The following is a 15,732-nucleotide window of genomic DNA, read 5'->3' on the forward strand; positions in this document are numbered from 1 at the left end:
TTACAAACCAAGAATATAGCATTTTATTCATTTTCAGATTATGTGTATTACACAACATATACATATATTTAGATAATATATAAAAGAAAGAATAAACTATACGAAGAAATATTGGTCTGAATCTGCCTTGTAGGACGTCTTTAATTCTTCCGTTTGGTGAGCGTGTCTCTCACATGCCAGGGCAGGCAGCACAGGAAACCCCAGCACTTGTGTGTCACTCAAAGCTCTGCTTTTCTCCACTGAACTTAGAATGCAAGGAACACAACTGTGGCATGGTCACTGGTGTCCACGACAAGGACACAGTAGTCAGTGAGCCATAGCACAGTGGATTATTTAAATGTTTTTGCATGGTCTCCATGTAGTTTCCTTTTTAAACTAAGACTCACATCCAGAGTCTATTCCCCTTAGTTGCTGTCCAGTTATTGCTGAAGGAGAAAAGCAGAAACAAGCAGTCAGTTTCAGCTATTAGATAACTGAAGGTCAGTCCCACCAGTCCCCTGATACCCGAGTGGACACCGGGCTGTGGGGACACAAGCATGGCTGGAGCAGGCATACACACAACATGTCTACAGTTGTATATCACTTGCTCATTAGCTTGACAAAGGATTGGATGGAGGGCATTCCTCCAAAAAGAACTGTGAGCAAGAACTAGGAAGCCTAGTTCCCTGAGAGGGAAGGGGCGATGCACTGTGGTGGCATCAGGAACAGAACAGTCCACAGTTCACCCTGACCTGGAACTGCCACGCTGTAAGGAAGACTAGGGCAACTTCCAGTGCCAACCCAGCCAGGCCAGCTTTTGGTCAAGGGCATGTCCTAGGCCATGGCTCCCCATGCCTACCCCCGCCCCCAGGCTTCCTTAAGTAAGGGTGTCTTACTTTGGCCTTGTTCTGAACTGGTAGATATAGTTTGAACTCTGCTGGCAGCTCATCTTCTGAGTAGAGTCTGTCTGAGAAGTAAACCCTTCGGATCCGACAGTTTGCATGGATCTGTGGAGACAAGACTCATTTTCACAGGCTAAATACAACTGTTTCCTCTTTTCCTCATTCTCTCAGAAGCCTTCTCATGGTACTCTAAAAACTTCATCTCTATTAGCAAACTGGCATTGCCCTGGGTGGATTCCAACAGTAGGAGGATTCAGGGGATGGAGAGATGGCTCCCTGGTTAAGATGACTTGGGTTTGATTCCCAGAATCCACACAATGGCTTACAACTATCTGTGACTTCAGTTCTAGGGGATCTGACACCCTCTTCTGACTTCCTCGGGTACCAGGCATACATGTGGTACATATACATACATGGAGGCAAAATATTCATTCGTGTGTTTGTCTGTATGTGTATAATCCAAAGGGCTGGAGAGTTGGTTCAGTGGTCAAAGCACTTGTTGCTCTTGTAAAGGATCCGGTTCAGTTCCCACACAGTAGCTCACAACCATCCCTAACCCCTGTGGATAGTTTCTCAGTAGCTAATAGTTTGGTTTTTTTTTTTTTTTTCAAGACAGGGTTTCTCTATGTAGCCCTGGCTGTCCTTGAACTCAGAAATCCGCCTGACTCTGCCTCCCAAGTGCTGGGATTAAAGGTGTGTGCCACCACTGTCCAGTTTTTCTGGACCTTTTTGAGGCTAAAATCTCCTGAACAATACCTTGGGAACTTTGGCTAGAAGCTTCACACTGTTCTGCTACATGGGCCATAAGCCAGCCAGCTAGCCCCAGTATGGGACTCCCTGTGTGGAGGGCACAGTACCTGCACTCTCAGGGTCTCGATGTAGTTTGTGCCATATGCCCGCCGGGTGAAATCAGATAAGTTGAACTGAATCTGGTTCCAGCCATCATCCAGCCGCATGGGCATGGTACAGATGAAGGGCTTGACTCGAGTGGTACTCTGGTAGTTACTTGCTCGAAACCTTCGACGAACGTTTTTGTCATCTAGTACCTGCAACACCCAGAGGAGGGTCACACTAGTTCCATGTTCTCAAGCCCAGAAGAACTGTTAAGACAAGAACCCGAGCCTCCACAGCCTGATTTCCAATGCCAAACGCCAGGGAGAATCAACTGGCCAGAGACAGGTCACAACTGGTGACAGATGGCCCGGAAGTAGCAAGTTTATATTATTTGTTGTCAAGACAACAGCTGCTGCTATGACATATGACACAGCTTGCGGGCTCTCAGACCATAGAATGATTTCATATTTCTTCCTACTAAAAGCTCAAAGATACTAAAACAGAAATAACCACTCAATATTAAATATTTCCTCCCCAAATGGACCTGTTAATCTTTAAGCTTTGAACTTTTGTAGCTACTGATTAGATTTTCTGGGTGCTATTTCTTTCAAAACCCCACAATAAAACTTTGAGAGCAGCACTGAGCTTTAGCAGAGGCAGCAAAGAGCACACACCAAAGGATAACAGGCAGCCTGAGGTTGGTTCTACACTCACCTGTACTTCAAAGGTAAAATACTTCTTCAAGTTTTTGATGATCATGACAAGGAAAGGCAGTTTAATCCCCAGTGTCTTCTTAGGGTCCGCAGGACATGTGATGTATGTGGTACTGTTGGCAGAAACACCAGGGAATGGATTACTTGTCTTTCTTCCTTTGTAGTGTGTATAATACCACACAGTCCAAGACTAAAATAAAAACTAGAAAATAGATCTAAAGGACTTAGCTTTATCACCTAATAAATCCCTTAACAGTTCAATTAGTGAACATTTTTAAAAATATATCAAGGCTGGCAAGATAGATCAGTGGGTAAAGACCCTTGCTGCCAAACCTGATGACCAGAGTCTGAGCCCTAGGACCCACACGGTAGGAGAAAACTCTGACCTCCAAACACAGACCATGGCTTGAGCACCATTCTGCGTTCCCCTTATACCCATTCAAAATAAGTAAAATAGTTAAAATGTCAAGTGTGGTAATGTGCAGGATTTCTGGAGGCCGGGAGATCAAAGCAGCTTGGACAATATAAAGAGAGCATATCTTTAAAAACAAAAAACCAAAACCAACTGAAACAAGCTGTGTGTGGTAGCTCACATCCTTAATCTCAGCACTTGGGAGGTAGAGGCAGGCAGATTTCGGTCTACAGGACTACATGGTGAGTTCAAGGACAGCTAGAGGTATATTGTGAGACTCTTATCTTGAGAAAAACCAAAACCAAAGAAATAACCAAACAAAAAACGCAAACCCAAACCCACTCAAATAAAAGCCTGAGACCAACAATAAAGTATCTAAAAAACAAAGCCTGGGAAATTTTTCCAGTAAAATAAGACTTCATGGCTGGCAAGATGGCTCAGCGGGTAAGAGTACTGACTACTCTTCCAAAGGTCCTGAGTTCAAATCTCAGCAACCACATGGTGGCTCACAACCATCTGTAATGAGATCTGACACCCTCTGCTGGTGCGTCAGAAAACAGCTACAGTGTACTTATATACAATAATAAATCTTTGAGTGGAGCCGGCAGGGTTGACCAGAGTGAGTGAGGTCCTACAAAATTCAATTCCCAACAACCACATGAAGGCTTACAACCATCTGTACAGCCACAGTGAATTAATAAACATAAAATAAATAAATCTTAAAGAAAAATAAGAAGACTTCAGTTCTTGTCTAAGGGACATATGAAAGGACAGATCAAAAAAATTGGGGTATTGAAAACCACAGGGGCCACAGCGGGGTGGTCAGGGCAGCACTGAGCAGTAATACACAGCTGTTTGCTGTGCTGGGCATGGGCTAAGTGCTGTATCTAAGCTTTGCACTAACCCTGCAGGAAAACACTTCTATTTTGCGATGAGGAAACTAAAGTTAGAGATCAAGTAAATTGCCTGAGAAAAGCTGTAAGTGGTATAGGAGATCCACAGACAGCCTGATTCTGCAGCCTGTTAGACACTGAAGTGAACTGCCCTCCTGCTATATGTAACAGATAGATAACAGAGCTGGCAACCTACCTGACATTTGTCCCTTCAATCTCTAGCACCAGGGACTGGATGTCATTGTCGGTGATTCTTTTGATATGGCCATTCCGTACCTATAGGGGTGAAAATCCATCAGTGTGGCAGTTTTTTGCAACAGCTTCATAAAAATTCTGAAGGTTGATCGAGACCATTTGAGGAAAAATGGCCCAAGACTCGCTACATACAAGTTGGCAACAACATGTCAAAGCCTGTGTATAAGGGAGTACCCCTGTACCTGCTGTTTGGAATAAATTCCTTCCTGATTCAGATTCACCTAACATATACTCTCTACTCTGTGTCAGCAAAGTTCATACAGAGTATTACTCAACCCCACAGCACAACAAGAAGAACGTTAAGTGGTCAGAGTCTCATTCACAGATATGAATGTAGTACCTAAGGACTGTAAATGGCATGTCCTAAGTAGGAGACTAGGTTTCCTAGGCCTTCCACTAACCATAGTGTAGCTGTCTTCTGCTATTTTGTGGGTTCTTCTTTCTTCCACTCTTCTTCACCTCCTTTTTCCTACCCTTCAACCCCCTAACACTAAATAGGAAAGAAAGAAGGAGAGAGAGATCTGAATAAAGTCAGAAAGGGGGGAGATGTTATCAGTAGACTAATTCCTGCTGATTAGGAGCATCAGTGCCTTGTGACCAGTTTGATCTTCACCATCAGGATATCTAATTTCTTGCTGCTTCTTTACACATGACTACTTAATAAACTACAACCAACAACCCACCCACAGTCCACCTTTCAGGGTCCTAGTATTTATATATCCTCTGAAAAGACCCTAGAATTTCTAACATTACACAACTTCAGAAACTGCAGCTGGCAAAATCACAGCCCTGCTAGAGCACTAGACAAATCATAGTCAGCTGCTAGGGACAATCTGAAGCAGCCCCATATCCCAGACATGAGATTAAAATGAAAACATATTCACATAATATTTCTGTGTTTCTCAAAGAAACCAAAACTCAAAGTTACTACAACATAGCTTCTTTGTCCTCAAAGATTAATAAACTAGTGTCAGCTGGGCAAGATGATACATGCCTTTGATCCCAGCACTCCAGAGGCAGAGACAGGTGGATCACTGTGAGTTTGAGGCTGGCCTGGTCTCTATAGTGAATTATAACACAGCTAAGGCTATGGAGAAAGACCATGTCTCAAATGCACACACACGCACGCACGCGTGCACACACACACACACACACACACACAGGTCACTAAGAAGGAAAGTAGCAAAGGAAGAACGAGACCTGTATTTCCAAGCCTCACCTGTTGGTGTACACTTCTAATCTAACTAACAGTAACCTAAAGTAGGGGATTGCTGTGGGTTACAAAGCAGCCTGGGCTACACAGAGACTTTGTCTCAAAGAAAGTGTGTGTGTGTGTGTGTGTGTACATGTGTGTGTGTGTTCCTTGAGTTTATTCCTACTTTTTCCTCTAACTTCTTTTATATAATTTTCTCAAGTATAAGTTCAGGTTTTTCCCATATCATGTACAGACATTCATTTTCAGGCAAGTGATGTCTCCATTTTCTGATTTACTTTCTTGGTTTATATTCTCTAGCCAGCATAATTTAGCACTTCATACATATACAGATATATGTATTATACAGAATATGAGGATCCCGCATTAAATATGAATCCCTTTTCTCAGACATTTCTGAGTACTAAATCCAAAGCAGCTAATATGCACAAGAGACATAGGGCTGAATGTTCTAACGCAGAAAAGATCAAGCAGGTATGCGAGAGGCTGTAGGAGAAAGAAAACAGGTCTTCTGGGTACTAAAAATCAACAAACAAACAAACAAAAACAAACGATGACAGTGCTGATCCAGGCATTGGTATTGCACACCTTTACTCCCAACTCGGGAGGCAGAAGCAGGTGGATCTCTGTGAGTTCGAGGCCAGCCTGGTCTACAGAGCGAGTTCCAGGACAGCCAGGGCTACACAGAGAAACCCTGTCTCAAAAAACCAAAACCAAAAAAAGGGAGGGGGGAGGGAAAGAGTTGGCCCCACAATCAATGACTCAACCTCACTGATTAAAGCTCCTTGTTCTTGTTCATTAATCAGCCTGGTGATTACAATTTTATTTTCTGTTAGATTTGCATATAAGGAGGGCACTGTGGAGTCTGACAATACTTTTCCAACACAGACTATTAAAAATACTGCTCTGTACGCTCTATCAATGAGTCCAATCTAAATCTCCCCCATCACGTGTGGTGTCTCCCAGGTGACATCTGTGAGGCTCAGCCAAGAATAGATCAAATGCCACCCATCCTTAGGATCCTCTTCAGCACTCAGTTGTGTGTGAGGCATAAGCTAAGTGTTCAAATATGTGCTGACTCTGGAATCTGTCACCCTAAGAGCTGGCACATCTCAATAGGTTCAAGGAGGGTTTTAAACATTCCTGGATAACATATCGACTGTAGACTATTATAGGAAGCTGGAGATCATGAGAGCGTCAGAAAGCACATGAAACTAGTGGCATGAAGAATGCTTCTTACAAAACACCCTTTGGTGCCATTTTCAGGCACAGAATGCTGGGCTAGATGGGCCTCTCATCTCTGCCAATGAGGAGCAATTCTTGGGTTGTCAAGACACAAATGTCACATTGAAATGCTTCTCAACAAAGCTGGCCACATTCAATGCCCTCCTGCTCTGAATTCTGGGCTACTTTCCAACAGAGATTAAGAGTACAAAGGCTCAAGTCTGTGTAGAACATGCCAGCACTGCCCACCTCCTTCCCCAGTACTCTCAACCAAAGTAGCAATATTTCTCCTGTATTTTCTGTAGAAAATCAGGCAACTTGTTGAAGGAAGACTGTCAAGAAGTTATTTCCAAATGGTGTGATATAGCACACTGAGAAGAGCTGGGAACATTCCAATAAAATGCTGTATTCATTTTATAACATACACTAGTTATTTCCAATAACACATGCATTCCTTCTTTAAAAAAAAAAGGCAGCTACAGGAGCAGTGAAATTCAATGGACTAAGAAGTAATTAGGCTCTCAAGTCTACTACTGCTAAAAGGCAACTGTTGCTACTTATCCAACATTGTTTCAAATCACGGCCTCAGTCCTAACAATTCCGAAAAGCTCTCCCTCCTTCCAGAGTCAACAAGAGGTCTTCCCAGCTCAGAAAGCAAGGCCAGAACTCATAGGGAGGAAGTGGCCTTCTGCCTTTCTAAGTTTACAGCTTTGCAAGTCTTATCCACCAAGTAAGTCCTGACAAAGGGAACATTGGCTTCCAAAGCTGCAGAGGCCAACAGAGGGAGCTAGAATACACTCTAGTATTCCTAGGCCTCTCCTTGGCCTGATTTGTTAATGAATTACCATTCCCCCTTATAAGGCCCCTTTGAAAGGGTTGGAAATACAAACACGCAGGAAAAATGGAGTGGGGGCAGATGATGATCGGGGATGCGAGCATACAAGGACAGGAGACTTCCCAAAGCCTCTTCTCTAAGGCTCTGGAAGAAGGGAGTGGTTCTTGGGGCAGGATTTCCACCCCTCCCCTCTAAAAATGACTACATTAAATTACACAGGCCGAGCTGTGGTAGTACACGGATGGAAACCTAGCACTTGCAAACTAGGATGGTCTCAATGTTTTGAGGCTAGCCTGGTGTACATAGCAAATGTCAGGCTAGCTAGTGCTATATAGTAATCACCTGTCTCCAACAAAAACAAAACGAAACAGAGCAGGCTAACACTGCCTTTCAGGAAGTGACCCCATCCTCTGTGGTAAGATGAATGTCCCCAGAAAGTGTCACCTCCCTTTCCACAGTCCAGAGTTCACTGGGTATGCCTGGCCTTCGGAGGAAGATAAAATGCATTTGCTGGCATTTAGAGCTCAACGTTTCACTTTACTTCTTCCTCTAATTAGCTTATGACATTAATTCCTTCATGCTATATGCTGATAATCAGAGTGTGGCCTATGAACATTTTCTTGCTATACTATCCTTTCACTAATACTGAAAATTATGGACTGAAGAGAGGGCTTATCAATTAAGAGCACTTGCTGATCTGGCAGAGGAACCAAGGCTTGGTTTCTACCACTCATATGTGGCTCCTAACCATGTTACTACAGTTCTGGGAATCTGATGTGCTCTTCCAGATTCTGCAGGCACCTGAACTCACTTGGTAAGCATAAATACAACCAGGTGTGTGCACATGACTACACACACACACACATAGATCCATCACTCTTTAAAGTTAGTGTGATGAAGATGCACTGCTGGATGTCTGCTGTGTGCTTCCAGAGAAGTTTAATGAAAAAAGACCCACCCTGTATGTGGATGGTATCAATCCATCTCCTGTTCTGACTCCATCATTGAATAAAAAGAAGAAAAGATGTGGGCCGGAGAGAGATGGCTCAGTAGTTAAGAGCACTGGCTGTTCTTCCAGAGGCCTTGGGTTCAATTCCTGACACCCACATGGCCGCTCACAACTGCGTGTAACTCAGGTTTCAGGGTATCTGGCATCCTCACACAGACATGCAAGCAAAACACCAAATGGATATAACCAATGGACATAAAATAAAGATAAATAAAAATTTTAAAAAGTAAAAAAGTAGCTGGGCAGTGGTGCGCATGCCTTTAGTCCCAGCACTTGGGAGGCAGAGGCAGGCAGATTTCTGAGTTCGAGGCCAGCCTGGTCTACAGAGTGAGTTCCAGGACAGCCAGGGCTACACAGAGAAACCCTGACTTGAAAAACAAAAACAAAAACAAACAAACAAAAGGGTAAAAAAGTAATGCAAGATTAGTGTCAAAGTTCTCTGCTCAATGATTCCTGGTCATCATTGATGTGGCGTCCCAGTTGCCTGTCCCTGTTACCACAAACAGGGTAATATCTTTCTCCCGACTATCTCCTCCTTAGACTAAGAGCCAAAAATAACTTTCTTACCTGAAGTTGTTCTGTCACAGCAGCAAAAACAACAACAAAATTAGTATCAGCATGCAAAGTAACAGGTTTAACAGGCACAGGGCTGCGCTTTGGAGATTGAGGTAGGAAGGCTGCTACAGTTTGTGGTTACCTTAGGCTAACTCCAGATCAGCCTGGCTACATTGTTAAGACCTGAGCTTGAATCCTCAGCATCCACATAAAAGTTGGACAAGGCACGGGGCAGTGGTGACGAACGCCTTTAATCCCAGCACTTGGGAGGCAGAGGCAGGCGAATTTCTGAGTTCCAGGCCAGCCTGGTCTACAGAGTCAGTTCCAGGCCAGCCAGGGCTACCCAGAGAAACCCTGTCGCGAAAAACCAAAAAAAAAAAAAAAAAAAAAAAAAAAAGGGCAAGGCAATGCACTGCCTATAACCCCAGCACTGTGAGGTGGGGATCTGGGTTCAATGGCTAACCAGCTTATGTCTACCTCCAGCCTCCACAAGCAAACACATCAGCACATACACTCCACACACAACTACCCATAAGCATTCAAAAAAAGGAAAAAAATGAATGGATTTCATAATGACATATGTAAATGTCATATGTATCTATATTGTATCTCCCTCAACCCTGTGAACCTTGACACCTGTTATCCTACACAGGAAGCATGTGGGGGCTTTTGAATCCAATACTGGCATTAGAGATGAGAATGATCTCCAGCATTCCAGACACCAAAGGAGCAAACCTTAAGCTCATCTCACAGTCCTTCGCCCAGGCTTTTCATGGTTGCTGGGCAACTAATAAAGAACACTGATTTTTTTTCCCCTTCTTAGTGTAAGCCCCAGGGAGGAGGGTCAAGATGAGGGAAAAATAATACTACAGGGATAGGGAGGAAGCTGGCCAATTTCCACAGTTCTTCAGAGTGATTCAAAAATAACACATTAGCTGTACCATTCCCATTCTGCCCCCTCCCCCCACTTTTCATTTTCTGGCTCCACTCACTCATTCTGCAGCTGAACCCTCAGCCATCTGGCATGTCCTCTCAATGACACATGTCCCAATTTACATTAAGCCCCTAAAGCTGTCCACTGCAGCAGGAAAGTATCTGCCCCAGGGCCAGGGGCCTGGCTCCAAGTCAGAAATAGGCAGAGGGAGCCCTCTGTGGGAAACTGTGGTCAAAGCTCAGACTCAAGGAAGTTTGGGCTACTCTCCATTTGCAGTACATTTTGGAACTGACAAGCAACTCCAGACATATGCAAACGATCCCTTTAGCTAACCTGGGCACCACAGTGTGTCTTTCTCTTGCACGCAGCTTTCCTTCCTTCTTTCCTTCCTTCCTTCCTTCTCTCTCTCTCTCTCTCTCTCTCTCTCTCTCTCTCTCTCTCTCTCACGCTCCCTCTTTTTTCTTTCTCTCTTGCCCTCGCTCACTTTCTCTCTCCCTCTTTCTTTTGAGACCTGGTTTCTCTGTGTAACCCTGGCTGTCCTAGAACTTATTCTGTAGACCAGGATGGCTTCAAATTCAGAGATCCACCTGACTACCAGGATTAAAGGTGTGTAGGAGCACCACCTTGCTATTAGTGTTTCCTGAAAGGGTACAAGTAAATGGAACTCATTGTTTTCATTCTGTTCCAGTAAAAGCTATTATTCATAAAAATAATGACTGAGCCTGGGAAAGTGAAAATCATTTTACTCTTTCCAAAGGCACTCAATTAATTCCATTCATGGAGGCTAGATAGATTTAGCACTTATCAACAAGGTTTATCAATTTAAAAGTTAAGGTCTAGGGTCAGCAAAGTGGCTCATTAGATAAGCCAGCCAAGTCTGATATCTTGAGTTCAATTCTTGGACCCACATGGTGAAAGGAAAGAAATGACTCCTACAACTTGTCCTTTGACTTCTATGGACACGGGTAAGAACATGTGCGTTGCGCGCACTCACACTCAAGCACACACACAAACACATGCACACACAATAAACAAAAATGTAGTGACTTTTTTTTTTAATTCTGTAAAGGTACTTTATTTTTCCTTAAAATAAGAAATGAGGACCCGCTCATTATGACTACTTAACAAGATCAACAAAGACTCTGATATAGTCACATTCCATGGAGAAACATCAGCAGCTGGGAGAGAGGAAGAGAGAGCAGGACTCACAAATCAGTCCTATGAGCTTCCAGTACAGCAGCAAAGAGGACTGAAGCTCATGCAGTGCAGTGCAGGATGAAGAGCATTCTTATTTTTATTTTTGTTTTGTGACAGTACCTCACTAAGTAACCCTAGCTAGGACTTGCTATTCACCTGGCTAGACTCAAACTCCCAGAGACTCATCTGCCCTTGCCTCCTGAGTGCTGGGATTAAAATTGTACCCATCCAGCCCTAACATTCTTAATAAAGATAGTTGGATCTGTTGGTTCCAAAAGTTAACGAACATTAAAGAACCTGTTGATTTTTTTCTAAGCTCTTGGTCTGAAAGCCAACAAAGATCTGTCTCAGATCTTAGCTAAATCCCAGCGTGACAAGGAGGATGCAGACAGAGGCTGGGAGCGGATAAACTAAGCCTGCAGGGTCAAGGCAAGCATCAGAGGTGCTGCTTCCTGGGTGAAGGCCAGGACACCAAGTGCGGGAGGTTTTAAGTTGCAGAGCATCATGGCCTGCATGCAGCAGAAGTCTGTTTCTAAGGAGGGGAGTGGAACCAGTGAGTGAGCCTGGACAACTAGTTAGGCAGATGCCAGCCATCGGTCTGGGCCTCAGCGCCTCAGTGCCATATTAGAGGTTTAGGAGAAAAAGAAGCCAAAGGACAATGACTACATCATCTTAATTTCAGAAACCTAAGCAGATGCTATACCTAATCTTTCAAGATTGTTTTTCATAGAAACCAAATAGGCATTCTCTCTGTGAACAAACACAAAAGTCAGAATAGTAAATATTTGTGATTCAAAATAAGGACTCAAAATAATCATCACAGTGTGTTGTACCTACTGGCCAAGGGCCAAGCCACACGGAGGTAATACATACAGCCCCATCGTCCTCTACCCTACAGCCAGACTCTGACCCTATTACAGCTCTGGCTTATTCCCCAGGAGAAGGGTATTTTTCCCCTCAAGTCTATATCTTTATACAATGTCTGTCACTCAGATGTTGCTCAATAAATCATTGATAAATATGACCAATTCCCAGGGTTTCCTTGACTGGAATGTATCCCCAGTTACTGAGAACTTTATAGCTTAACCGTGGAAAGGCCTGAATACAACAACAAAGCTGATGTGGATAGGCCAACTTCCCCTTCTTTCCTAGCCTCCTCTTGCCTCAATTGGAGAAAACCTCTTCCTTAAACATTAGTCTGTCAAATCCAAACAAGAGTTGAAAACATGTAATTAATTTCTGTTCTTTGCCAAAATGTCTGTTTAATTTGCTCCATGTAACTCTGCTCTAATGTTTTGTATGTTGTTTATGTCATCAGGGTACCATTGGACCTTTAGAGGCGTTGTTAAGGGACACAGCGCACCATGGTTACTCTGCCTTCATATGCCATGTGTAAACATGTTGACTAGTCAAAAAGTTGGGCTTAGAAAAAAATAAAACATCACAGATCAAAACCAGAGGGTAAATGAACACCTCTAATAGAAGCTTCGACACTTGTCACCTGTCTCAAAACCGCATGTTCTCCAGACCTGTTTTGACTGCTTTACATCAATACTTCAGACAGCTCGGTTTCCAAGTTCAAGTAGCACACAAGCCTGCTCCTCCCGTACCCTCTGGCTGTTCAGAATAGACAAGGCACCAAGGCTGGTGAGCATCCTTCTAGCACTGCCAGGTGGACTTACTCTGAGTTCTCTTTGCAGAGGTCTAATTTAAGAGCTCCTGCTACTTCATTTCAAAGTGAACCAACACTCAGGAGAATAGGGGGAAAGCTAGGGGTTGGCTTCTTATGCAATACTCTTGACATAACTCTAGCTATGGATTTGAAAGAGTTGGTCAGACTGCTCATGCACCAAAGGCCAGATCTTGTTGAACTCTCAACTGTCTTAGCCAAATGACTCGATACTCCCAACAGGCTCCTCTCAAAGCTGTCCTCAGAACACATGACTGCCTAGTAGTGATATGCAGAAGGCAATGCAGGTACTCTGTCAACCACTGTGTGTCTCAAAGCCCTCCTCTGTGAATTAGGGAAGACACTCTTCAAGTTCCACTACAAATAAATTTATTCCACCCATCCTATATACATCTCCATGAACACCACACTAGGCACATCACCTCTCTCCACCTTCCCCCATCGTGGGCAGAACTATAGATATTCACTAAATCACCTGGATTCTGCATTGGTGTGCCCACTTTATATTAAAAAAACGGTCCAGCTGACTGCCCCCGGGAATCTTCACTGAGAAAAGAAACGCCAAGGCATTTCTGCTAGATCTTAACATCTCCAAAAGTGGACAGGGAAGGCCACCATCTCATGTGGCAAGCGAAAATACCATTCATTCTAGAGGACGGCTGGATAAAAATACAGAGGCTTGACACTGGTCTGCATGTACGGCTCTCCAGAAGCCCCGAACAATCACCTTTTTGCAGTTTTCCCAAAAGAGAAAGCCGGTACAGGAAGAATAGTACAGACTCTAAGTTACAGAGAGCTCGCAGCAAGTTCCAAAGGTTAGGCTGTCGGCGGTCAGTGAAACGGAGGGAGCTAATGAATGAGACCAGAACATGTCGGGCTTGGCCGGTGCTCGGGATGCCCGGGGAAAAGGCCCGCCGTCTAGAGGGCAGCACAGTACCTGACATCGGCGAACACATGCATGTCTTTCATCAAAGTACTACGCGTTTCAAGCTAGGCTGTGGGCACTCTGCACCCATTCTACGGACCGGGAAGCCAAGACTCGGTAGCCAGACCGTCTCGTAGGCTGCGAGTTGGCCCCGCCCACGTCCCGCCCCATCCCTCACCTTTTTGTCCCAGATCTGCAGGGGCTTGCTGCCGATGCTGTAGAGGATGGAGAGGAAGCCGCTCTGGAACGTGTTCTTAAACATCTCGCCAGCCGCGGCCCCGCAGCCACCCTAGGCCGGGGACTGGAAATCGGCCCCTAGCGGCGAAAGAGAGTGGGTGCCGCCGGTCCGAAGGGACGACGCTGAGCTGCACCCACTGACGGCGGGAAGCGGCGGCACGACGCGGATCCGCAAGCCTCGGTGAGCACCGAGCCGCCTCAGCACCGAAACCACAGCAACTGCCGCCCGCGCTGCCAAGCCCGCCTGAGAGGAGGCGGAGCGTCGCCGCGCCCCGCCACGGATCCCTCCGCACGCCTGGGCCCGCCTCTCCGAGGCGCATCGCCCAGTCCTACCGCAGAAGGAGCGGTTTCCGGTTCCTTCCGCCCTTAGGCCCGCCCCTTCCTGCCCCCTCGGGAGCGGAACTTGGTTGCCAAGGGACTATTCCCCACCCCTCCCCACTGCGGGCCAGACTTGGTTTAGAACCGCGGAAGGAGACTTTAAGTTTACCACACGTGTTTACAGTGCCTGCGTGGTGTCATGGGAACCGGGAGGCGTGTGGAGGGGTGGAGTCACGCCAGACACCTCCCCTGAAGGGCGGGAAGAGTGGAGAAGGTGGCTTTGTGCCAAAGACAGATAACTATTATTCCCGATGTGTTGACACCAGACTTTAATCCTAGCACCGGATTTAATCCCAGCAGAGAATTTGAGGCCAGCCTGGTCTGTCTACATATCGAGCTCCGGGACAGCCAGGACTCAGAGACACCCTGTCTCAAAAAATAAATGTTGGTTGGCCCAGGAGAACAGGAGACAGGAGAATGTGAGCTAATGAACCAGTATTGAGTGCTCTATTTTACATCATCGCCTTTAATTATCAAGTCATGGTGAGTGAGATGCTGTAAAAACAATACTCTGGGGAAAACGTATCTCTTTAAATGCATTGGTTCGAAAAGAAGAAAGCCGGAATATTAAGATATAAGCAAAAATTAATAAAATTAAACAAGATTGGACTAGTTAAGTTGAACCAATAGCTGATTTTTTAAAAAGTGTGTCAATTCCTGGAATATTGTAGGAAAGACATAAGCTGTGTAGAAGGAAATCTCAAATGTGGGAGACATCACCAGTCTCTGAGCACCTTTCTAAATGATGTTCCATGCAGGTCTGTGTTCTGGCACACAGAGTTTGAAGCACAGGTGATCACTTTAGTAATTTTAACGGTCATAGTTGCAAAGTTTACATGTTTACTATGTGACAAGTATATGTGATGCCTTACCTTGTATTAACTCACACTATCCTCACACCAAAGCTTTGAGTACTCCAGCCAGAATTTCTAGATATTGTGAAAAATATGTGAATCTATTGCTATATACAAATGGAACTTGTTATATGGAATTCATTTTTGCATGAGACCTGGAGATTCTTTATGTACTCTAAGTCAAGTAATAGTTTATAGCTTGATTGTTTTTAAGTTGTTCAAAATATCCTCGGGGCTGGAGAGATGGCTCAGCGGTTAAGAACACTGGCTGCTCATCCAGAGGCCCTGAGTTCAATTCCCAGCAACCACATGGTGGCTCACAACCATCTGTAAGGTGATAGATCTGACGCCCTCTTCTGGCATGCAGGTATACATACAGATCGAGCACTCATAACATAAAATAAATAAATAGAAATCCTTAAAAATCAAATATCCTCAGGAGGAAAAAGATTCATTATAAGAAATTATGGTATATGAGTTCTGATGTGATTTCAATACTGCATATAACCACTTGGCATCTTATAGAAAGTAAATTATTTCTAGAAATAATTCACCAGTACTAAGTCTGGAAATAGAAAATAGAATGAGTAATAGAAAATTAAGGTAATAACTGAGCCCTTCAGAAGGTTATGAGCCCTGTCTCATTTTTTTTCTGATTAATGGAATATAGATTATTGAAGAAACTATTAAAAG

The 15,732-nt window shown here is 44.4% G+C and overlaps 1 protein-coding gene and 1 long non-coding RNA gene across 3 annotated transcripts in view; one reads left to right on the top strand and one right to left on the bottom strand.

Annotated features, from left to right (window-relative positions):
• On the bottom strand, positions 1-14,169 carry Cfap20 (cilia and flagella associated protein 20). Its single transcript, XM_031340973.1, has 6 exons — positions 13,749-14,169; positions 3,930-4,009; positions 2,430-2,541; positions 1,739-1,927; positions 876-986; positions 1-425 (listed from the first exon to the last, which is right to left on the bottom strand). The coding sequence occupies exons 1-6, from the start codon at positions 13,830-13,832 to the stop codon at positions 420-422; spliced, it is 582 nt and encodes a 193-aa protein (XP_031196833.1). The 5' UTR covers positions 13,833-14,169; the 3' UTR covers positions 1-419.
• LOC116069940 overlaps positions 14,052-15,732 on the top strand; it is an 18,445-nt gene continuing 16,764 nt past the window's right edge. For both annotated transcript variants that reach the window (XR_004110221.1, XR_004110222.1), the window contains exon 1: positions 14,052-14,668. This is a non-coding gene — a long non-coding RNA (uncharacterized LOC116069940). The remainder of the gene's footprint in view (positions 14,669-15,732) is intronic.

The sequence above is a fragment of the Mastomys coucha genome, unplaced genomic scaffold (genome assembly GCF_008632895.1).
Source record: "Mastomys coucha isolate ucsf_1 unplaced genomic scaffold, UCSF_Mcou_1 pScaffold22, whole genome shotgun sequence".
NCBI lineage: Eukaryota > Metazoa > Chordata > Mammalia > Rodentia > Muridae > Mastomys > Mastomys coucha.